Genomic DNA, 24,959 nt, shown 5'->3' with positions numbered 1-24,959 from the left:
AGGGGCTTCATTCTGCAGTGGTTCTAATCTCGAGACAGTTCAAGAAGAGAGCATTGAATGAGTGTTTCTCAGCCTTCTGGCTGTTGAACTACAGGTTGTTGCAAGATGCCGTACTGTCTCCAGTGCTATTTAACACCTATGTGAAGCAGCTGGGAGTGGTAATGAGATTTGGAGTGAGGTGCCACCAGTACACTGATGATAACCAGCTCGGTTTCTATGTAACCTCAGAATTGGGAACGCTTGAGAAGGTCCTGGACTGGTGTCTAGATGTAGTGGTGGGCTGGATGTGAACTCATAAGCTGAGTCTGAAACCTGGCAAGATGAGGGCTCTGTGGGAGAAAGTCACAAAGCTGCCTGCTCTAAATGGGGTTGCACTTTCCCTGTAGGAGCAGGTTCAGTCTGGTGTGGCCTCAGATTCAGCTCTGTCACTAGAGTTGCAGGTTGTTACAAGGGGTATGGCTGAAGCCACAGGCATGTCCACTGCATATGTGAACCCAACATATACCCTGAGAGGAATGGAAACTTGTGTGGAGTCAGAACATGAGTTTATTAAATAAGCATGTATACATGTATGCCTAATAAAGGGCCTGCCACAACCTAAAGTAGAAATGATTGGTTTATTATTCAGAAATGAAAGATGAGCAGTACAAGTGCTTTAGAAAACGATGGTACAACTATGCAGGCAGCAAATATGATTTAATATGGTCACCCACCTTAGTTTTGAAGAGTGAAAGAGTCCCTAACTACCCAGAGCTTAGAGAGTGAGTGCAGCAGTTTGCCAGACTCATACTGAAAAGAAAGGAGGGCGGATACACCTAATGGAGCAAGTGGAACACAAAAGTCAGGGATCTGACATATGTGAAAATTAAGTTCCCCCCTTCAAAATCCCATGGCAGCAAGGCAACAGAGGTCTCTCAGCCATTCCTTTGGTCCATGGTCATGTGCCTGATGTCTTCTTAAAAGATGCGTCTAAGAGAAGTTTAAAAAAATTCATTTCATACTCCTACTGATTTAGATCATAGCACTTCCCTCTACCATCTTTTCATTAGTAAAGGTAAAGGGACCCCTGACCATTAGGTCCAGTCGTGACAGACTCTGGGGTTGCGGCGCTCATCTTGCTTTATTGGCCGAGGGAGCCGGCATACAGCTTCCGGGTCATGTGGCCAGCATGACTAAGCTGCTTCTGGCGAACCAGAGCAGCGCACGGAAACACCGTTTACCTTCCCGATGGAGCAGTACCTATTTATCTACTTGCACTTTGACGTGCTTTCGAACTGCTAGGTTGGCAGGAGCTGGGACCGAGCAACGGGAGCTCACCCCATCTCGGGGATTCGAACCGCCAACCTTCTGATCGGTAAGTCCTAGGCTCTCTGGTTTAACCCACAGCGCCACCCGTGTCACTTTTCATTAGAAGGTGCTTTATAGATTTCTTCTACTGAAGACAGCACCCTATAGTCGCCTTTGACTGGACTTTACCTTTTTCTTTTCTTTTTTAACTGTGTGGTACAGTTCTATCTCTTGCCTGCAGAAGCTGAAGTGCAATTGAACGTAAAAAGACTCTCTCATCTGTAATCATTATAGTAAAAACAAAACACGCAGCACACTAACACTGTTTATTGAAACGGAGATTGCCTGACATCACTCTCAACCTTTGCCAACACAGAGAAGCAGGTCTTATCATGAGATGGTCTAGAGTGACCATCGCACCAGGGATTTTGCATCCTAGATTTTAAGTCCTAATGACATATTAAACTTGCTTCTCCATGACTGCTTTGTGGCTTGTAGCCTATTGTGCTGATTATTATTTAAAATGAAAGCAAGGGCCATTCATTTAGGACACATATCCATTTCAAGTTTCAGAGGTACAAACTTGCACACTATTCAGATTATTTCAGAAGAAGAAAAAGTTTCAATAACTAGTTCCACATACAAATAGCTGTACACACATGTATATTCAAACTGGGTGTGGAAATAGTAATATTTACATAAGCATTCAGCAAAGTGCTCTTCCTCATCTTAAGCTATTTTGCTGAAGACCTTCACTGAACAGTCAAGTTGAATTTTTTACTCACAGAAAAGCAACCAACATTGTTGATCATTTAGGTAGCATCACACACAGGGAGGGGCAGGATGCTTGTGAATGCAACCCGGACAGCAGTGCAGAGTATCATGAGCAAAAAGGTCACATTCTACACAAAACGCACTCTGGCAGACTTTACATATATAGACCTACAAAAAAAAAAAAAGATTTGAAATTTAAAACGTTACATTACAGCAGATACTAGAATTATTTTTTGCAACTATTGCCTTGTGTACTGAACACCTAACATAGATTTATCTGCTATGATCATAATGCATATTGCTTTATTTTTTTGTTGCCCTTCTGTTTGTGTTTTTGTTTGTTTGGTAAAACACTCTAAAATGTTTTACTTCATTTAATAATATGGACTACATTTTGCAGCACAGCATATCATGGCAGTTGGAATATTCCAATGCACTGAACTAGTCTTGACAAGGTAGCATCACTGTGAATATTGAAGCCCACCCCCTTTGCCAGCTGATGCTGTGTAGCAGGGATAGGTGCTTCACCAACATAATCCCTGCTTTATCCCTGCCCAAACACCAGGAACAAACCCTCAAACCCAGTTTTCAGGTGGATTGGTTTGCTGGAGAGAGCCACAGTTGCATAGACAGGTGTGTGATGCTCAAAGGAACCCTTTCACCAATCTATGTTAGTGTGGTGTCAACTGGACAAAGTTGGGTCAGGTCTGGCCTACCCAGCTTGCTCACACAGGCCTTGGAAATATATACCAGATCAGACACCTCAGCTATGATTAGGTCACAGATGAGGGTTGTTTTATTGAGAACTGACCTGGCGTTCATGAATAGGGCCACATGGTGGGAAGGCTGGTATAGAACAGACTTACATCACTACCACTCCATAAATATTTTGGTTGATCAATCATTGACATTTTAACCAATGCACCACTTTGCTTTTAATTTGAATGTTACCATATTAGCAAAACTTATTCTATATATCAGGAAAGAGTCTTGATGTATCAACAAGCTCAGACACATTTTTATAGCCTGCAAAGAGACAATCCTAAACATTACTAAATATTTCTGCTGTCTCTGATGTAAAAGTTATGACCTTTGTTTACATTGTATTAAGTATTAAACATTCAATAACAATTTTTTTAGGGGGAAGAGAAGGATGTGGACAAAAAGCATTACTTGCATGAAGAGCAAGCAAATATAATGTAATTTATAGGTTGAACGCTGAAGACTTACATGCTGATCTGTAATTTCTCCTTGGCATCCTTGGCAATAGCTGTTTAAAAATAATATTTATGAAGAGATTTTACAGAGGCTAATTAATACATACTTCATGTTTAACCTCTACTTCTCATGCCTTAAGTTATGGGTGGAGAACATTTTGGGCCTCTTACATCCCAACCACCAACTTTGACAAGTGGGCAGGGACCACCCACCTGTCAATCAGCTTACATCATGATGACGTAAGGCGACTGGTAGGTGGACAATCCCACCCACCTGTCCAAGTTGATCCACAACAGTAGAGAGAGGGGTCTGCTTCATCAGCACATTCCCCCCAGGAAACACAGTGGAGAATTAGCACCCAAATCACCCCACGTTGTCAGCTGATGGACACATAGACATGGTTTGGGGCAAATGACCTGGTGAGCCAACATTCACCCAAGGGCCACAAGTTCCGCACCCCTGCCTTAAGTATATATAACAGAAATAATGCATATTCTTTCTCTATTTATTCCTGCCTCCACTCCACTCCCTTTGTTGTCTCCCCTTTGTTGCCTTACAGAGTGTAAACCCTCTGAGGTAGGGACCTGTTCTCTGTGTTTTGTAAAGTGTCATGTGCATGCATAGGGCCTAAAAAAAACAGTAAAAGTGCTGCTACTGTTGTGTTTATAAAGCAACTACAGTATTACTTTAATAACAGAATATAGGATCAGAACCAGTTAATCAAATGCCAGGAATGTGTTGCAGTTGTTACAGGTACCTTGCAACTTATGCACATTTAATTTGCATGCAATCAGCTTTACATGCTTGGTCCCCCAAAATATCATTTTCTGAAAGTGGGCGGAAAGGGGGCGAGTGGGGATAAAAGACTTTGGCAATGCCCCCTGTCATTGAACCCAATGTGTTTTGACCATATGCAATTTTGGCTTTATGCGTTATCCCCAGAACGTAACCCCTGCCTGTGTAAGTGTTACCTTTAATGGGGGCTTACGATGCACAGAGAAATGTTCAATAGTCCAGCCAAAGCAGGGATAACCCATGTCTAGCAAAAAAGATCCTTCACATGTTCCTACTTTCACTTGTGTCAACACAAAAACTGCATGATTATATTAATGTGGCATAAAATATTGGACCCTGTGAAATGACAGAAGCTGTAACTGTAAAGAGCTGAAGTTCTTTATTTGAAAATATTCCAATTAGTAACGCAAACTACTGTATGAGAATATTGCCTCTCTGGTCACTCAAGAAAGAAGAATAGAAGTGTCAGTTTACCACCATACAATCACAGTCCCCAATTTGCTCATAATAATGAACACTTATATCCGAAACAAAAACCTGTTTCCAAAATGAATGATTGATGATGAGTTGATTGACACAAAACTGGGGAGGAGGGGGGGGAAGATGCTGTATCACAATTTGTTCTTATTCCAAGCAAAACATTACCCTGCCATCTTTTTAAAGGAACTATAACAGTGGTGGGATCAACAGGAAGTAATGGCTATTTAAAATGGTAGTCAAACCCAAAAAGGTGATCATCCTTGCTCTGTTTTCAGTAGCCGCAAGCTCCAGAGCCATTCTTGGAAACAGCAGAAATGGGAATTATGAAAAGATATTTCACCCTTTGGTGGGAAAGAAACCCCCTGCAAATGTACCATTGTTACTATGTGTTCACCATGGTGTTGTGGTCTGTAGGCAGAGATAAATCTATCAACCCATCACATGCTGGAAACATTAACCCCTGGTATTCAGACTGGGTATACCAGACATCTTTTACACACCGTTCTCCTACATACTGTTCCAGTGGGACTTCCTGAAAGGCATCCAAAGGAAATAGGTGATGGTAAGATCGAGCCAGATGGGGTGCAGATACTAGTGTAAGACCTACAAAAAAATATCGGCATATTTATAAAGGGTTCCTGAAAAACAATTCTCAATTATCCTTTTTAAAACGTAGCTTTAACTTATTAACCTTCTTATTAGTATTTCAAACTTCTGCTCCCCTCATAAAACTTGTTTACGGATGTAAAAAGCATACAAATTCTGCTCTTCACCATGTAGCTGTAAATGACCAAGGTTTAGTTCTGGATGTCACTTCTGAATGCTTGGAAGATGTGAACAGAGTAAAGGAGTGCTTTTGGTATGTACAAATGACACTTAATTCATGATCAAGAGACCACAACCAACCCTCTATCTGTGACTAATGTGAAGGGTTTCTAGGTGAAAGGATATGACTTTTACACAGGCCTGATCTGTGGCAACATTTCGTTTAGGAATTAAATATTGGGGAAACTCACCACCTTCCACCCCAGAAAAGAAATTGACTACTGGGAATGTCATAATTGCCTCACACACTGAAGCTGAATAGCATGCACAATTGTGAAGTGTGTGGCTAAATCACAGTGGATGCAGCAAGAGTCAAGGCTGGTGGCTTACTTTTCTGTTTTCCCAGTTGGGGGTTGGCACACACACACACACCCCCATTATAATAGACAAAGATAAATACACTTAATTACTCACCACAAACTTTGCACTCCACAGGAAGCTCACAGTATTTGGCTCTACATTGGGGGCAGAAATATCCTCCCAGGGTAAGACCTGGATCATTGCTGTTTTCTAGCTGCCTGTAAAGAAGAACATTTTCCCCACCCTGACAATGTTGCACAGAAACATTTTCAACAATTTGAAAAGGTTTGTTTGTAACGGTGAGAAATGGCATTAGGCCTCAAAGTTTATGGTTTAAGTTCTTGGAGAAGCCAGTATGGCTAAAGAAATGGCACCGCTTTGTCAAGCACTTGAAGAAGAGTTGCATTTTCCAGCAGTGGTGCTTCATCACTGGAATCAGTGCTGTTTACTGAGAGGGGGAGTGGCGAGGCCAGGGTGGTTTAAGTCATGGGAAGAGCCAATCCGCTGCTCCCACTGCTGCATTTGTACCACACCATCCTCACTGCTGCCTCTCCCCTCCCAGTAAGTCACTTGAGTCCATTATAATATCACAGAAGAAAAGGTGGCTGTTCTGCAATGGAAAGTCATTGAGATCTCCTTCCACAGCAAAAGAACTCTGCATTTGTTGTGTAATAATTCCATCTGGGAAGACCCATACAGACACTGTGTCCTTTGGAGTTCTCTCTCCTACAGAAAGTCGGTTCAACTGAAATTCTAGCAATAATAAAATTTGCAATGAGCAAAACCTACCTTTAGTTAAACAGAACTGAAGACCAAAATCTAGACATATGGGGAAGAACAGCTACACAGCCAAACCTGCCTTGGATGTTTCCAGCAAATTATTTCTGAGTGCTGAAAGAGACTATGAGCTGCTATTAAAATGATGTTTTCCCTTACACTACTGGAGCTATTGAAGCAGTAATTTCAGATAAAATGCTGGCTGCTCAATGCACTCATTCAGACTTTTAAACCGCGGTCCATGCCGTGTCTAAATAAAGCAACCCATTACTTACGCCATGCTAAAAGATGGCTTTGCGTCCTGATCAGTCAAAGATGCAATGGTGTGCTGAGGAAAGCCTAGCGGAAAAGAACAGTCATAGTTTTAAGTCACTTTATATGTATTGTGGTCCTCATTTAAGAGGAGAATCTTAGTGTGCATTGATTTACATCCCAATATAAGCCACTTTACCGCGCTGACACACAAATCTCTGTGTGGTAGGCTTGGACCATGCCATCACTAGGTAGACAGGGCAAAATGTATGTTACAGATAACTGAAAATGGTAATAACCTGTAGTTAATAAACAATAATTGTCTAAAGCAGTGGTTCTCAAAGAGTGTGGCATTGCGCACTAGTGTGGCAGGAGAGGATGGCAATTGTGAGGAGAAGATTCAAGGATAAAAAAAATAATAATTTAAACATTTCAGTGTGGTATGGATATACAACTGGAAACAGTATCCACACCTCTCTTCAGGAGTATTGGCTATTCTTCTACAGTTCTCCACAACATATTGTAGTGAACAAGGATTTTCAACTCTGACAAATATGAAAGATCAGAAAATGGAAAGGCTTCTTTGTTTTTGATGAGATTAGAGTTTGTCTCAAATTAGACCTAATACAGTCGTACCTTGGTTTTCGAACAGCTTAGTTCTCGAACGTTTTGGCTCCCGAACGCCACAAACAGGGAAGTGAGTGTTCCAGTATGCGAATGTTCTTTGGAATCCGAGCAGCCGACATGGCTTCCAATTGGCTGCAGGATCTTCCTGCAGCCAATCGGAAGCTGCGCCTAGGTTTCCAAACATTTTGGAAGTTGAACGGACTTCCAGAACAGATTCCGTTCAACTTCCACTGTACGACTGTATTATAAGGTAGTTGTGTTCTATGTTATAAATCAAGCACTGCTAGGAGTTATTTCTTTTTGTTTTCCAATGCATTTCTTAGCAATAAAAAATGCAGTGTGGTGCAAGCAAATTTTTGTTCTGAAAGTGTGGCCCAAAGTTTGAGAACAACAGGTCTAAAGTATCTGCAGAATGCAAGTGAAATATTACCTAGTATGGCAGTAGATAAATTATGCCAATTACTTGAAACCACAACATAACACTGAAATCTGCCAGCTCAGAATAGGTGGTCTTTAGTACTATCCTAATTGCTTGCCTCTGGATTTAGAGTAAATAATGCTGTGTGTTCAATAACAGTATACCAAAATATTAAAGGACAATTTCTTACCCATTCGAATAAGCGAACTTTCAGAACTTGAACTAGCTGGTGGTGGACTGACATGGTGCATCAGAAGTTCCCTATAATGGCTTTCATCTAAAATGACATGATAGGTTCCTGCCACAAAAGGAAACAAAATAAAAATTTAATTAACTGAGAGCAGGCATCTCAACAGTTGCTCATCTGGTTGCCAGTGGTAAGTAAGAATTGTCAACAAGTGACCAAGGAAAGGAGCTCTGCAAAACCAATTAGTTCTCTTCCCCCCCTTTTAGGCCAAACCTGACACAGGTATATGTGGGCAGATGGGCGAGTAAAAAGACATGTCATCTACTACCTTGTGGATCTAATTGTGGAGCTTTTTGAGAGTATGTCAGAAGAAAGGCTGCAATGGTTTAACAGCAAATGAATAATTTTGCACTAATTCCATCACAGCGCAAAGAGATAAAAAGGTTTTGAAGTGAATAGTCATTTAGATAAGCCTAGATAACGCTGACTGACTATGTAAAGATTAACTATTTATGAAATTTTCCTTCTCTGTTAGCATCAGCTTTTAGTGACTTGTCATCAAAATATGTTAGATACAAGCAGTTTTTATTTTATTTATTCCAGACAGCTCTTTGGAGCAAATGCCAGTCAAAAGCAGCTAACAATCAAAACCAAAGAAATATTTTAAAAACCAGATATATATTTTTAAAAGCTAAAAACTACAGTTCAAAACTACAGTCAGACCATCATCCAAATTATAAACATCACAGCTAGAAGGCCAACTGAAAATGCAGGCCTTCAGGGCTTTTTCAATTTAGTTCATGGTTCTCTCACTCACTCACTCACACTCAAATATATACATACCACCAGTTTCCCGGGCAAGCACAGTACAAACTCGAACTTCAGCAGAAAGGCCAATAATAGACACTCTGATCTTAACTGCCTTTAAACTCTTCGATATAAAAAAGAGAAAACACATGCAATAAGAGATCTAAAAAAACCTATAAAATGCACAAAGCTTTCAGGATTCTGTGACAAATATTTGTTTCAAGCATGTTAAGTATCTCTGCATCATCCCAAATGTCAAGAAAGTCCAGCATTCATTCTGGATCCTTTTAATAGTAAAAAACTAAAAAGCAAAAGCAAAAACTTGTGTACCTTAATTAGATCATAAATATTGGAAGGATCACATGTTGTCAGACTGCTGAATATTACTAAGACTTCTCTGCTTGTATGCCCTGGCATATGCCTAGAGAGAATAAAACACTCTTATGTTTGTGACAAACAAAAACAAGTGCCAAAACAATCAAACGCAAGACAGAGACCCATTTCTACATAAATTACGTGAGAAAATTATTTTACACTCTGACAGCAATGAGACTTGTTATGAATCGGTGCAGAGAAAATGTTGCATATACAGCGGTACCTCGGGATGCAAACGGGATCCATTCCGGAGCCCCGTTCGCATCCAGAAGCAAACGTAAATAGCGACGGCACGTCTGTGCACGTCGCTTTTCGCTGCTTCTGCGCATGCGTGTGACGTAATTTTCAGCGTCTGCGCATGCGTGAGCGACGAAACCCGGAAGTAACACGCTCAACATGAAGCATATTCAACCCGAGGTATGACTGTACACACACAGCGTAAGTAGGTGTATTTATGCTCACTAAGTAGTTTGATGGTTCAGCCAAGGCTGTTGAAAGCAAAGTAAGAAACAGGGGAGGGGAATCAGTGTTGGACATATGGGCTTTAAACATCTTCCACTGTAACTTAGCATGTACTAATCTCCAGGATAATTCTGCAGTTTGCTTTGAGTTGCTGCAGCACCTTCAAATTGCAGAATGTCCAAGAGCCAGGGTGGACAATCTCTGGCTAGGTCTTTGAATCTGGACCACAGCCTGCCCTCTTCAGTGCCATTCACCATGTAATTAGTAATTAGCCCTCGGTCTTAGGAAAGAGGTCCCATTTGCACAAATGGAATCGTTCTTTCCCCTGTGACTACTTACTGAATGGGGAGGAAGCTAACATTCCCCTCACCCTATGCACAACGCCCCCCCCAAAAAAAAAACTAAGCCAAGTGCCACACTGAGGGGGGGCAGTGAAGGGAGGAAGAGAGAAGAGAGAAAAGGTGGAGAGATAACGTAAGTGACTGTTAAAATGGCTGTTTGAGAATTGGGTTTGTATGGATGTATGTGAATGGGGAGATAATTTAAATGCATGGGTACATGTGAATGGGGAGGTGTACGCAGTTTTGTTCCCAATATGCAGTCCCTGGAAGTTTACCCAAGACTCTTGCAGAAAGATTCCCCAATCTTGACAAAGAGGAACAATCTAGTTCTTGAACAGACTATTATATTATTGGATAAAAGAACTTCAAACAGGAAATTCTAGTATGAAACTACTTATCAAGAAATTTGATTCTATCACCAGTGGCCTGAATACAGAACAGGTTCTTATCCCAATATAGGTGTTAATTAGCTAACCAATGCTACGATGTTTACGGTATCATCAACACTGCTCTGGGAACGGTCACTGTAATTATTTTACATGCATTTAAACTTTAACACAATTGTCAGACTGTTTTATTGCATTTTATTTCCTTCTAACCTAGTTTACACTGGCTGTTTTTGCTAAAGCAGATTAATGAATGCTGAAAAGGGATAATTGATTAATAAATCACTCTCCCTGTGATTATAGTCAGATCGATCTCCATGGTTGTTAAACAAAAAAAAAGCAAACTACAGTAGACTATATATACTTACTTTAATGTTTGTGCGGCCAAATTTAAGGCATTATATAAAGATGGCTCTCCGAGACAAGACATATCTACAGCTTTTTTCAAAGCAGCTGTGTGTTTTCTTGGATTCCCTATGAGGAAAATCACTCATTATCAAACATCAGAAAATAACTGAATTAAACAAAAAACAAATATTCTGACATAAAACACTGCTTTTATTAGCAGGAAGGAAGGAAAATACAAAGGAAGTAAACTGACGCACATTCATGCAATATCAACCCATGGTCTGGCATTATAGCTGAACCAGGACTACAGGTATACCAACAATGCTCATCAAGTCTCCAGGCACCCCAAGACCACCTTTCATTATCACATGAAAGCTCAAAACAAGTATTTTTCATGCACTCCTTCTCCTTTGCCCCAAGAGGGTCCTCTAACCATCCAATCAACTAGTTTCCCTCATTCAAGCCCTGCTTCATCTTTGTCCAGTGTCCATTATGCCTAAGAAATGGGGCCTGCAACAAAATGCTGCAATCTAGAGCAGCCTTTGTCAACCTTGGGAACCCAGATGTTGTTGGACTACAACTCCCATCATCCCTGACCACTAGTCCCGCTAGCTAGGGATGATGGGATTTGTAATCCAACAAAATTGAAGGACCCAAGGCTGATAAAGTCTGGTCTAGAGTGATAAGAGTGATCCTGTTCACAGCTCCAGTCAGCCAGTCAGTCAAACCATCCCCTTCTCCAGAAAACCATTTCATTTCCTCCACCCCATTTTCTTTTCCAACTGATTGTCAACATTCTGGGTTCAATGCTTTATTTAAAATTTTAGAAATTAAAAGCTTGCTTTGGGGACATGTCACATGTGGCAGCCAATCAGCACTGGGCACATCTGGCTGCTGAATCAAATTTGCAAAACCAAACCTGTCACCGTCCCCACCACATACATACACTTAAGGTCAATACCATCCTGGAGAAAGCTTTATTTAAACAGCACACAGTGAATGAATTTAGAGAGTTGCCCTCAAGTAAAGTTTCATTTGTACATAGTCTAAGGTAGAAACATTATAGGGAACATTCTCTTTAAACCTGCTACTTCCCTCCAGCAACTATCCTTAAATTCCAGGTGTATTTAAGTTCACACTGGGTCAAAGTCAGTTGTCTGTATCATGATTATTATAGCAATAATGGCCGAATGAGGCAGAAATATAGAAGATATTATCTGTTTTGCTTTTTAAAAAAATGGCAAGGCCATCATAACGAATCTCTTCTCAGTATGAAAGAAATAATTTGTTCATACCTGAAAGCTCAGTAAGTTTTTCAGCTCTTTTGCCCTTAGTCACAATAATGCCAACCTGCCAGAAAGATGTCTACTATTAATAGAGTCACAGGGTAATGAAGTCTTGTTGAGCCCAACCATGTTTTCCAACGTACAGAGGTGGCAGCAGAGGGCCAAGAATCATTTGCAGAGCTTATAGTAACAAGAGTTACTTGAGATGCAAAGAGGACCAAGAGCCACCTAGCACTCCTGCAGCTTCCCATCAAAACATGTAATGAGCAACACTGCAGGGAATTCGACATGGCAGAGCTGGATAGTTTCATCTCCACCTGCCTTTGAATTATGGAAGCCATTGCTACTTCCACTTACCCCATGACATCAACAGCTGGGGATAAGTTTGACCAAGAGCTATAAATATGAAATCTGTGGGGGGGAATGTTTATGCCGTTTCTGGTAATCTATATAATTCATTCTACTATATTTACAGCAGCTTTTATTCCATAAGCGTGATGAAGAAACAGAGTTTGACACTGCAAATTTCAGAATCTCGAGAGTCTCTGCTTTAATATTATTATTATTAGCCACTTCCTAATTAGTTTCTGGGACACGGGTGGCGCTGTGGGTTAAACCACAGAGCCTAGGACTTGCCGATCAGAAGCTCAGCGGTTCGAATCTCCGCGACAGGGTGAGCTCCTGTTGCTCGGTCCCTGCTCCTGCCAACATAGCAGTTTGAAAGCACGTCAAAGTGCAAGTAGATAAATAGGTACCGCTCTGGTGGGAAGGTAAACGGCGTTTTCGTGTGCAGCTCTGGTTCGCCAGAAGCGGCTTAGTCATGCTGGCCACATGACCCGGAAGCTGTACGCCGGCTCCCTCGGCCAATAAAGCGAGATGAGTGCAGCAACCCCAGAATTGGTCACGACTGGACCTAATGATCAGGGGTCCCTTTACCTTTTTATTTAGTTTCTTGCTAGCCTAGGTGGATACAAAGACAGGCTTGATGGGAGGTGATGCCTGATGAAATCAAAAGCCGAGGGAGGGAGGGGAAAGGCAAAAGGAGGGGTGGTCAGAGGCTTCATTGCACTGTGTCATTTCTTGCTCTTGCCCATAGATAACAGAAGCAAAATGAATTGTGCAAAATCATCAAATGCATGCTCATTTATATGGACCAAACCCTATTCAGGCATTATAAATCACCTTAGTATTAATCACATGGATTAGAGAGCAAAGTCCACCTACTGGCCTGGCTGCCAAGTCCCCTGCTGGAGTCCAGCCCCCTTTGGCTATGCATTGGAAGATGGCCCTGTGATTTGGAAGCATGATCGCATAGAACTCTGAATCATGGTGGCAGCCTGTGTTCATGGAGCAGGCTCCCTTCTTCAGACATTCTCCAGTGCACAGGCAGGGATGAAGATATTAACCCCCTCATTTAGAATGCCAAAATGCTTTGCGCTTTATTGACAGAAAATTGAATTATCCCAGTACAACATTTTCATTATTTAAATTTTACATAAATCATGGCTTTTATTTTCTCTTTAGAATGTTTTTAACTCACCGATATGCTAATAGTCACACTTAAGATTGCTCTTAGCTAAACATTCAAAGAGGTGATTATTTCTAATCCGCAGCAACCATCTCCAACACAGTGTACATACCTGACTAATCGGATTTTGGTCAAAATATTCTTCAACAAAATATTCCAGTAACTACAAAAAGAGAAATATCATTAGATCCATTCGTTCTCAAGTGTTACTTTACAGTGCACAACTTTATAAACATCGCAACAGTCATTTTATACCTAGTCATCAAAAAAGATAAAAGCTTCTTGTCATCTAAAAAGTATGCATAAGGACAACTAACAAAAAAAAAGTTGTGGTTACCAATGGTATTTCAAGAGTGATGTTAAGGTCCATCTAAACCTTATTTTTAGGACAGTTATTGACTTTCAGGAGGAATTTGAAAACATTCCCATTTGATGGCTGAAAGACACTGTTCCTGGAAACCCTGAGATTACCAGATGAGAAAGGGAAACAAATGAAGGATAATTTATCACATTTGTTTCCTTCTCTCCACCTTTCCTTCAAGAGATTCTAGGTGATGTTTGCTGTATCTAACCACACCCAATTCATCCTCCAAACCACTCTGCAAGGTACATTATGCTTAGAAATGGGACTTGGCCCATGGTTATCCAGTGGGTTTCAGAGCTGAGCAAGAACTTGAATCTGAGTTGTCCCAATCTGACATTTATTTTCATTGATTTCCGTGATCTTAGACAAATGCAAGTTATCAAGAATAAATACCTTTAGGGTACACGTTAGCCTGGTAGGTTTTAAATCTTGGTCTTCCATTGTTCTTGATCCATCAACCACTACATACAGGTGACGCATCTACATATGGGTAAGATATTTTTAGGGAATTAAAATATATTTTATTATAATATTCATAAAACAGAGTATGAGGCCAATATGATACATACCTTTTCAAAAGTAATCTAGGATTCACAAATTATTCTAAATGCACACACAGGTTTTCAGGAATTGTAGGCTGTTGGCCCCTTCTTTCAGAGTTACAGAAATATATCTGAAAACTGAAAATCTATGCGTCCTTGCTTTTGAGTGGTCCCCACTGAATCCATGGAACTTACTTCAGGGTAAATTTACACTTCAGGCTATTTGTTTTTCTCTTTGTGCTGGTTCTGGGTTTTTGTGTTTACTGACAGTATTATTTGCTTTTAAGCAGCACACAGCATTGAGCCAAGGAAGCCTGTCAACCTTTATCATACTAGATACTCACATATTCCCTGAAACCCATATTTTCCACTAATCCTGCCCTGACATTCTCTTAGACATCCATGGGTTGTTGGTTTGTTTGTTTTTTAATGATTCAGTTCAGATACATTACACTCAACATCCAATCTGGTCAACCACCAAAGCAGAGGACTAATGATAATTATAAAAGATACAGAGGGTTATATCCAACTAAGTTGTCCAGTGCAAGAATCTCCTCCCTCACCCCTACAAATAGGTTCTGAGATTCCCCCAACCCTATGAAGCAGATTGGGGGGGGGGTATGGGGAGAGAAGAGGTAGTCCCATTTAAGTCCTTGTGCTAACAGCACAACATCATTAGATGCAACCCAGAGGCCTTTTCATCTGTTGCTGTGCCTCTAAGCACATTAAACTGGTATAATTTTAAACCGTTGCTTCATGACCCATGCTTTTAAGATTCTTGTTAGCCATCCTGGGTCTGGTCAAGAGGAAGAATGGGGCAGAAAAATAAAAATAAAAAAAGTTTAAATCCAATTAATTTTATGTAATCAAAATACATTTTTATTTTTATGTATTAGTAGTCCAATAACATCACAAATAGGGATGCGGGTGGCGCTGTGGGTAAAAGCCTCAGCGCCTAGGGTTTGCCGATCGAAAGGTCGGCGGTTCGAATCCCCGCAGCGGGGTGCGCTCCCGTTGCTCAGTCCCAGCGCCTGCCAACCTAGCAGTTCGAAAGCACCCTTGGGTGCAAGTAGATAAATAGGGACTGCTTTCTAGCGGGAAGGTAAACGGCGTTTCCGTGTGCGGCTCTGGCTCGCCAGAGCAGCGATGTCACGCTGGCCACGTGACCCGGAAGTGTCTCCAGACAGCGCTGGCCCCCGGCCTCTTGAGTGAGATGGGCGCACAACCCTAGAGTCTGTCAAGACTGGCCCGTACGGGCAGGGGTATCTTTACCTTTACCTTTAACATCACAAATAAATGCCTCAATGTAAAATTTGCACACAGCCTAAATTAATAATCAAGTAGAACTTCTCTCATGTCTTTATCATAACTGAAGAATCCAGCATTTTACTATAACATCCCAAAACCAACTCTAAAAGCTGGTAAGCTGCAGTCACAATCCCACAGTCTTTATTGAAAGCACTTAAGCAAAGCTAAGACTTGCTTAAACTTTATTTGCTTTAAATAGAATCCAACTTCCCTCAACCAAAAATCAACCAGAGCTACCTTTTGTTTAGGTTGACTTCAGATTATCTCTGTGAACTTGGATGGCTAGAATTTCTGCTATGCAATTTGAAGTTTATTGACCTGCTTGCTTGAAGCTCAAAGGTCATATGAACATGCCTAAATAGTTCTAGTTACAGATAGGTAGCCGTGTTGGGTTGCCGTAGTCGAAACAACATAAAAACATTCCTTCTAGTAGCACCTTAGAGACCAACTAAGTTTGTTATTGGTATGAGCTTTCGTGTGCATGCAGGTATTCTTCAGGTATCTGAAGAAGTGTGCATGCAGACGAAAGCTCATACCAATAACAAACTCAGCTGGTCTCTAAGGTGCTACTGGAAGGAATTTCTTTATGGCTAAATAGATTATAGTTAAATATCACTGCAATTTTACAAGAAGGTGTGTATGGTGTAGGGAAAGTTTTTCTCCCTCTCTCACAATACTAGACGCCAGAGTTATCCAATGAATCTGAGTGGTTTGAGATTCAGAACGGACTAAAGGAAGTACTTCTTCACATAGCACATCCTCAGACTATGCAATTTGTTACACAAGATGTAGTGATGGCCACCAACTTGGGCAGCTTCATGGAGGACAAAGGCTCTCAATGGCTATTAGCCACAATGGCTATATACGACCTCCAGGATCAGTTGCTAGGGCACACAAGCAAGAGTGCTCATATCCCTCATGTGGGATTCCCATACACATCGGATGAACTACTGTGACATCAGAATGCTTTACAAGATGGACCTTTGATTTGATCCAGCAGGTCTCTTCTTGCTCTTATTACTGAATGACAGTGGAGCTGCCTGCCCAAAGCAAACTGCAATCTAAGAAAAAACAAGTGGCTGACTATGCTCTTATTAAGCATATGAACGAGACCTATTTCATATACAACTTCACAGCAAAATAAGTTTAGAACCAAGTAGAATAAGAGAACTTACCATCCCAAGTCGAACTTGTCCATGATGCTCAAAGATTCTGCAAAGTAAAAAAAAAAAAAAGTTAATTGCTAATTGTTATAGCATTTATATATTATAGCATCAATATACACAATCTATTCTCACTTGTGAAATATAGATTATATTCAGGGAATCATATTTACTTTTTTTAAAAAAACTGGAAGTCTAGGAGCATATTTGATACAAAAGTTTTTAATTATGCTGTGAAGATGGATGTCAGAGCCACATTGTAATCTGATTGACTATAACATCATACAACCTAAGTAGAATGAAGTTAGATTTGAATTTAAACTGGAAACTTTTCACCCTTCTCCTTGTAAGACAGCAGCAAAATGCAATTTATTCTGAAGTGTAATTTATAGTGCATTCCTACATTGTGCAGCTTAGTGATTACCTTTTTCTTTTGGCCTTAAAAAGAATATCCTCTATGCTGGCTTTCAATGATCCAGATTCATCTTCTTTAAGAACTTCCCTAGAAGCAACAAAAATAAAGTATAATATACTGTATATAGATAGCAGAAGACTACAGTTCTTAAACAATGGGGGGGGGGGGAGAGAAATATAAAAGCTTACCAAGTTCTTTCATAACCCCCTTCCCACCGTTTGGTTCTCTCTGGTTCATCATCCATTTCTCTTCCAAGTTAAGAAACTAATAAGGAAAATTATTATACTGTAATTTAAAACTATATTTTGAGATATTATAATAGAATTTATAAATAAATAATAAATAATTAAATAACACAACATATGTACACAACATATGTACAAATGGCTACATCTTGTCAGGTTCAAGGTTCCTGAATAGTACATAAATCAGAGCAATCAGATGTAACTCTCAGGAGAAGCCCTTATGAAACCCCATCAGCTTTTGTGGTCTTCAAGACTCAGAGTCTACAAAGCTCCATCCAGTACTAAAAACTAGGAAAAGGAGAGGTATTTGATGGGAAATGATTTATAACATCCTGATTCTGCTGCATCAGCACACATCACTACTCTGGCTGATCCGGAGCTGGGGTCCCAGCCTGGGCAAATTTCTGGCTACAAGGAAATCAATTAGATTTTTTTTTTTTAAATGCTCGATTCAAGCCTCCCTCCTCCTCCCCCCCCCCCTTCAGCTTAGGAAGTTTTGCTGATTTTAACGAGCCTTTTCCTGCAATTGACTTAAGAGGACAGAACATACAGTAAGCACGTTTCAACCCTTACCCAAATGACTTTTTTAAAAAGAAAAGAACAAAACCAACAACATGAAAATAGCTAGGATAAAATGACACTTCCACCACCGAAAACTAAGATAGCTGCCACATATTACAACTTTAGCACCTCTAAACTCTCAAGAGCCAGACAAGTAGAACTACCCTGCTCAGCTGGTGGACAAGAACAAGGTTGGGGTTGGGACAAAAGCGTCTTGTTCCCACAACGTCTTCTGGCTCAGGAATAGGCTAACAGCTCTCAGGGAGGTCTTGGGGGGAGCTGTTCTTGCCACCTGCCTTTATCTTTCAGGAGACAGAAAAAACCGAAGAGAAGGAACCAAAAGAAGCGCGCGCCCAAGAACCGAGTCGCATGCACTTCGGAGGCTCTCTAGGAAAACCATCTCTCTGGCTAAAGGTTCCACACTTTAAACATTCCGGTGGCAGCGCAAATATTGAGAAGAGGAGTTCTGCCGTGCAAAGAGCTTGTTGCAGAGAAAGATTAGAAGAAGAAAAGAGCAGGGTGACTGACATAGATGTAGGGGGGGGGGGGGGAGTATGCTTCTGCTGCTATGGGTGACGCAGCCTCAGCTTCTGCCAGCAATTAAAAGCCACACTTTGCTATAATCTGCGTTGCAGCAAAAACAACAAAGCCCTGTGGGACTTTAAAGGCTGATAAAGGACTCTGAGTCTTCAAAAGCTTATGTCATAAAGAAGTTTCTCAGTTTCTTCTTTTCACGTCCCTGCCCCCAATGTGGGGACTCTCGGACTTTTAGAAACTCTTTAAAATAATGAACGGTTCAGGTGAAATAAGACTCCACTCTTTGCTGCCCTTTTGTCTTGGAAGGGGCGTGGGAATAAACTGGTGCAGCTGCTATGGACGGCTATTACTTCCTCCAGTCCAGAGAGACGCAGAGATGCTTCTCTTTTGCTAAAGCTGCTGTTTAAGCCTACCTGTAGTGTCTACAGTGTTGCAGACCATGCCTTGTGACCTGGATAGCCTTCCTTGTCATCCAGTAGGTACTGTATTTTAGAGGCTAAAATTTAGAGGCTTGTAACTTTGGGACGCATCTCAGGGTGGGAAAGTTCTCCTCCTAATCACACAGACTTTATTCCCCCTCTGAGCTTCACCAGTTCCAGGGCTTAGCTTCAGCATGCCCTCCAACATTTCTCTGATGGAAATAGGAATGTCCCATTCCATAATGATAATTATACTATTTATACCCGACACATCTTATTGGGTTTCCCCAGGCACTCTGGGCAGCTTCCAACATATATATAAAAACATAAGAAAACATTAAACATTAAAGATATTTTTAAAAAAAAAAACAAAAAACCCTTCCCTATACAGGATTGCCTTCAGATGGCTCGTGAGTCTGATAACTCCATGCTCTCCAACATTTCTCCAATGAAATAGGGACAGCCTAAGGGAAAGTAGAACATTCCAGTATCAAATCAAAAACCTGGACGGCTTCTTCTCTTTAGCAGAGCATGTAGAAATCACAGGTTCAACTCAGCATCTCCAGGTAGAGCTGCCTGAAAACCTGTGGAGCTGCTCCCAGTCAGACTAAGCTGAGCTTAATGGACCACTGATTCAAGGCAGCTTCCAATGTTCCACTGGCCAGCTGGTTCAGAACTATGCATCGCTTAAAGCAGGTGTGGGGAACCTTTGAGCCAGTTTCTCTTTAAGTCAAGAGGGGGCCCTTTGGACCCCTGGATGTTGCTGAACTACAACTCCCATCATCCATTGACACTGGCAGTGCTTGCTAGAGCTGATGGAAGCTGTGGTTCAGCAACATTTGGAGCCGCAACTGTTCCTCCTAAAAAAAAACTGGTACAAATTAAGCCTTACATTAATTAAGTATACTTAATCAAGTATATATCTGATCAGCTCCCTTCTCTACTCCAATTTATTGATAGTCTGTTTTTAAAAACTTATATCTCGTCTAGTTTTCAGAATAAATTCAAGGCGGCTAATAATAAAAATTAGTTAAAATATAAAACCATTCACAATTCAACCAAATTATAAATCAAAATATTAGCATCTCCAGCTTCCATCAACAGAAATCCCAAATGTGCCTTTCCTAATCATTTTGGACTTTCCTGAAACGCATCACACCGTCAGAGACTGGCATACCTTTTCCCAAAAAAGGTGTTGCTAGCTTTCAATTTCCCAAGGACAAGAGAGTCACTAATCACAGGTGAACAGACTCTGTAACAGAGCATTGCTTTAACAAATAAGATATAGGGTGGGTTCTCACTTTTAGCCTTTTTATTGTTAAAAAAAATGTTGTGTTTTAAATTAATAAAACAAGATGGCTCAAACATGGTATAAGCCTATCATCAACAATAAGTTTATTGTGCTAGCCAAAGGCCATGACATTTCATAACAGTTTACCGAACTACAAGCAAAAAATATCCTGGTTCATATAAATATAATTAATTCATCCATTTTCTTTCTTTTTGTCCCAATCAAACATTAAAGAAGGCAGGCAGTAACTGCCCCCCAAAAAAACTTTTATTATATCTGCTTTTTTCCTGCATTGTAGTTTCTTGCTTACTATCTCATTCCGGAATTCAGTGTCAAAACATATATTTGGCGACGTCACGTCGCGCGTCGGACGTCGTTTGCCGTCGCCGCCGGTCCGCGCATGCGCGGAAGCGGAGCCTAGTCCTCCTCCGGGTCGCCGCAGCCGCGTTCGGACGCGAAATGGAACTGTCGGCGGCCTGGAGCGCGCTGAGCACCGGCTTGGTGCCGCCCGAAGCCCTGGGGATGGAGGCGCCGCCGTGCTACGACTCCCCCCCCGACCTGCGCCCGGCCTGGGCCGCCCTCCGCCACCACGGCCTGCAGGGCGCCCTGGAAGACTGGTTCCTCGAGGTCCTCCAGACGGACCTCCAGTCCCGCCTGGGCCCCGAGTTTTGGAGGCGCGCGGCGCCCGGTGAACTGCAGCCTGCCCATTCCCTGCTGGAGGCCTTCCGCTGGCTGGAGGAGCGCCTGGCGCCCTACCTGCGTGGCGCCGCCCTGCTGGAGGAGTGGGTGCCCGAGGCGGTGCCTGGCACCGGCACCACTGGGCGCCTGCGCGGGAACCTCGATGCCCTGCTGCGCGCCGTGGTTTTCCTGGCGCCGCCGGGGGCGTTTCAGGAGGCGCTGGGCGAACTCTACGGGCGCAGCTTCCGGGTCTACATGGCGGGAAACGTAGCGCCTGCGGGCAGCGGCGAGGAGGAGGGAACCGTAGCACGCTTTGAGGAGCTGAATGGCGTCCTGCACCGCCTCCGCCTCCTCGAGCGAATCAGCACGCCCGCTGTGACCGACATCCTACACCGCATGATCGCCGAGCGCCTGGAGGGCACCTGCCGGGGCGAGTTTGAGCGCTCCTTCCTCCCCGACTTCCAGGAATGGCTCGAGCGCGTGATTGGCTGGGTCGGCTGGGTCTTCCGGCGGGAGGGCGGGGCCGAGGCCGCCCCCCTGCGGCGCTGGCGCTGCCACGTCCAGAGGTTCTTCTACCGCCTCTACACCGCCATGAGGATCGAGGAGCTCTTTGGCATCATTCGAGATTTCCCCGACTCCAAGCCAGCCATAGAGGACCTCAAGTTCTGCCTAGAGAGGACCAACCAGCGCCAGCACCTCCTGACCTCCCTGAAAAGCGCCCTGGAGATGCGACTCCTCCATCCTGGGGTCAACACCTCGGACATCATCACCCTCTACATCTGCGCCATCAAGGCCCTGCGCCAGCTGGACCCCTCGATGGTCATCCTGCAGGTGGCTGGGGAGCCCATCCGCAAGTACCTGAGGACCCGCGAGGACACCGTGCGGCAGATCGTGGCCGGCCTGACGGGCGAAGGTTCGGGCGACCTGGCGCACGAGCTCTCCCGAGCGGATCCCGTCGCCCTGGACAACGGGCAGGAGAGCGACGAGGAGGCTGGCGCCCAGCCAGAGGACTGGGTGCCTGACCCGGTCGACGCCCACCCAGCCGGAAAGCCCGCCGCCAAGCGCCGCTCGGCGGACATCATCACCCTGCTGGTCAGCATCTACGGCAGCAAGGACCTCTTCATCAACGAATACCGCACCCTGCTGGCCGACCGCCTGCTCCACCAGCTGAACTACAGCGCCGAGAGGGAAATCCGCAACGTCGAGCTGCTCAAGCTGCGCTTTGGGGAAACCCAGATGCTCTACTGCGAGGTGATGCTGAAGGACATGGCCGACTCGCGCCGGATCAACGCCCACATCCGGGATGAGGAGCAGAAGCTTCCGGAAGGCCAGAGGCCCCCCTTCCGGCTGGCGGCCGCCATCATTTCCAGCGAGTTTTGGCCGCCCCTCAAGGAGGAGAAGCTGGAGCTGCCGGCTGAGATCAAGGCCGCCATGGAGGACTATGCCCGGAAGTACGAGAAGCTCAAGGCCATGCGGACTCTGAGCTGGAAGCACCACTTGGGGGCGGTCTGCCTGGAGGTGGAGCTCGCCGATAGGACGCTCTCCCTGTCCGTCACGCCAGCCCAGGCGGCCATCATTCTCCACTTCCAGGACAAGGGCACCTGGACCCTGGAGGAGCTGAGCGCGGCCCTCCACTGCCCCCCGGCCCTCCTGCGCCGCAAGCTGGCCCTCTGGCTCCAGCAGGGGGTGCTGCGCGAAGAGGCGCCTGGCACCTTCGCGGTGGTGGAGGAGGCGCCCAAGGAGGCGCCCGAGAAGGTGGTGCTGGTGGAGAGCGACGAGGAGGGCGACTCCGCCATGGCCTCCCAGGCTGACCAGAAGGAGGGGGAGCTCCAGGTTTTCTGGACCTACATCCAGGCCATGCTGACCAACCTGGAGAGCCTGCCCCTCGAGCGGATCCACAGCATGCTGAAGATCTTCGTCATGACGGGTCCCATGGTCAGTGAGATCGACTTGCGGGAGCTCCAGATCTTCCTCCAGAAGAAGGTCCAGGACGAGCAGCTGGTCTATTGCGGCGGCGTCTACCGCCTGCCCAAGGCCGGGAACTGAAGCGACGAGTGCGATAGATCCACTGGGTGCCGTCCGTTTGGGGACGCTACGGTTCCCACGCAATAAAGCTATTTGTTTGGAACAAAGCACCTGGTTTTTTCCCCCCGAGAACCGAAGCGCTGGGTGTGAGAGATCCGCTGGGTGCGAGAGATCCACCGGGCGCCATCCGTTTGGGGGCGCTACAGTTCCCACACAATAAAGATATTGGTTTGCAAGCAAAGTGCCTGGGTTTTTCCCCTAAGGCCAGGAACTGAAGCGCCAGGTGTGAGAGATCCACTGGGTGCGCCCCACAAGCTCGGGGACAGCGGGGAGGTGGAGCGCCGCCTTCCCGCTGTTCCCCGACCTGGTTTGGAGGCTGGCGGTGGGGGAAAGCAGCACTTCTCCCCACCGCCAGCCCCACAAGCTCGGGGGACAGTGGGGAGGCGGCGCTCCGCCTTCCTGCTGTTCCCCGACCTGGTTTGGAGGCTGGCGGTGGGGAAAGCAGCGCTCCCCCCCCCCCGCCAGCCCCAAAGAGCAGGTCGAAAGGAACCCTTCGGGTGAACGCACAGAACACACCTTGTTTTAGAGGGGGAGAACAAGGGGGGGGGGATTTTTTTCCTGTTCTCCCCCTCCTATGGTCCGGTGTGTCCTATGGTCTGGTGCATCCCAATAGAGCGAAAAATACGGTATTTGGCACAAAACATATCTGGGCACAAAAAGGCTTTCCTCCGTCTCTCTCTGGAGACTGCAGTTCTTTGTTGAATGACTAAACACAAGGTGGACAAATATCACATCCATCACCATAAGATGTCAAAAAACCCAACCCCCATATGTGCTCATAACTTTCAAGTAGAAACCTGCCAAGTGAGAGTGCATTTCCCGATACCTTCAGTTGCCCAACAGCTGAACATGTCTACTTGCATATCCAAACAAAATGTTTCACTATGTCACATGACAGAAACCCACAATCATAACATGAAGATCAATAGTCATGTTCTCAAGGGAAAAATTGATACACGCAAGCCTGTTCTAAAACAAAGTAAGGAAGGAAGTAAAACCAGGTAGTTTTTAGTTCCTTTTTAAAATAGTAAGACTTCAAAAGACAGCTCTGTGACCAAATTATAAACACTTTGGTTGTTAAAACATTTGCATCTGTGGCAATTTTAGTCTAGTTTTTATGAACAGAATAATTTCAAAGGTCACCCAGTCAGCCCATGTTAGCTGGTTAAAAAGAGGTATAACAGCCCAGGACCCATCAAGCAGTTCTTGATTTGTATTTTGAGAAAGTTAAACTATTTTAATAATTTATGTGGTTTTATAGACTCTAGATGTTTTTGACTGCTGTTTAAATTATATTTCATGGAAATTTTACATTATTTACTTTTAGATCTTTAAAATAAATAAATAGCCCTCTTATACTTAAGGTTTTAGGTTTTGGGCTCTGGATATCACACACACAAATCAGACTATCCAATTAATTATATCTGATTATTATTTTTTTAAAAACTACAAAAATTGCCTAATATTGCTACAATATGGAAACACTCATTTTTCAATATAAAATGTCAAGTTTGAAACATGTCAACCTCCACCTGATTCTTCTGTAGAAATTAGGAAATACTGCAGTTGAAAGTTTTGGGGAACCATCCAGTAAGCTTGCTGCTGCTTCCATTCATTTCAACATTCACTGTGACCCATTTGAAATATCATTTGTTTTCCTTCAGAACACCTGGCTATAATCTGTTGTTCCAAAAAGGTTTAGTTTTAATAGAGGACTAAGTACACACTATAAAACTCTTATCATTTAAATTACATTCACATAAAACATTTTATTTCAACAACAATGTGCTGGGTGAAGGTATTTAGTTAGAACTAGCGCTGTGATGTAAACCACTGAGCCTTGGGCTTGCCGATTGGAAGGTTGGCGGTTCAAATCCC

At 43.5% G+C, this 24,959-nt stretch overlaps 2 protein-coding genes across 6 annotated transcripts; one reads left to right on the top strand and one right to left on the bottom strand.

Annotated features, from left to right (window-relative positions):
- Nucleotides 1-603: 603 nt before the first annotated feature.
- On the bottom strand, nucleotides 604-18,523 carry GTF2H2 (general transcription factor IIH subunit 2). 5 transcript variants are annotated; one of them, XM_028748700.2, is made up of 16 exons: nucleotides 18,368-18,523; nucleotides 17,454-17,529; nucleotides 17,275-17,352; nucleotides 16,863-16,899; nucleotides 14,231-14,317; nucleotides 13,586-13,636; nucleotides 11,955-12,009; nucleotides 10,680-10,785; nucleotides 9,078-9,168; nucleotides 8,784-8,871; nucleotides 7,944-8,051; nucleotides 6,732-6,795; nucleotides 5,794-5,897; nucleotides 5,055-5,157; nucleotides 3,292-3,331; nucleotides 604-2,229 (listed from the first exon to the last, which is right to left on the bottom strand). In XM_028748700.2, the coding sequence occupies exons 2-16, from the start codon at nucleotides 17,507-17,509 to the stop codon at nucleotides 2,110-2,112; spliced, it is 1,188 nt and encodes a 395-aa protein (XP_028604533.2). In that variant the 5' UTR covers nucleotides 17,510-17,529; nucleotides 18,368-18,523; the 3' UTR covers nucleotides 604-2,109. The 5 variants fall into 5 exon arrangements, with proteins under 5 accessions (XP_028604533.2, XP_028604536.2, XP_028604534.2 ...); XM_028748703.2 differs by having other exon boundaries at nucleotides 18,425-18,512; XM_028748701.2 differs by having other exon boundaries at nucleotides 18,236-18,374.
- Nucleotides 18,524-20,713: 2,190 nt separating this feature from the next.
- Nucleotides 20,714-23,128, top strand: ANAPC2 (anaphase promoting complex subunit 2). The gene has a single exon (XM_028749059.2). The coding sequence runs from the start codon at nucleotides 20,778-20,780 to the stop codon at nucleotides 23,040-23,042; it is 2,265 nt and encodes a 754-aa protein (XP_028604892.2). The 5' UTR covers nucleotides 20,714-20,777; the 3' UTR covers nucleotides 23,043-23,128.
- The last annotated feature ends 1,831 nt before the right edge of the window (nucleotides 23,129-24,959 follow it).

Source organism: Podarcis muralis, chromosome 11 (assembly GCF_964188315.1).
Source record: "Podarcis muralis chromosome 11, rPodMur119.hap1.1, whole genome shotgun sequence".
Classification (NCBI taxonomy): domain Eukaryota; kingdom Metazoa; phylum Chordata; class Lepidosauria; order Squamata; family Lacertidae; genus Podarcis; species Podarcis muralis.
Note: the sequence above shows the minus strand (reverse complement) of the source record. Positions and strands in the feature narration are given on the sequence as shown.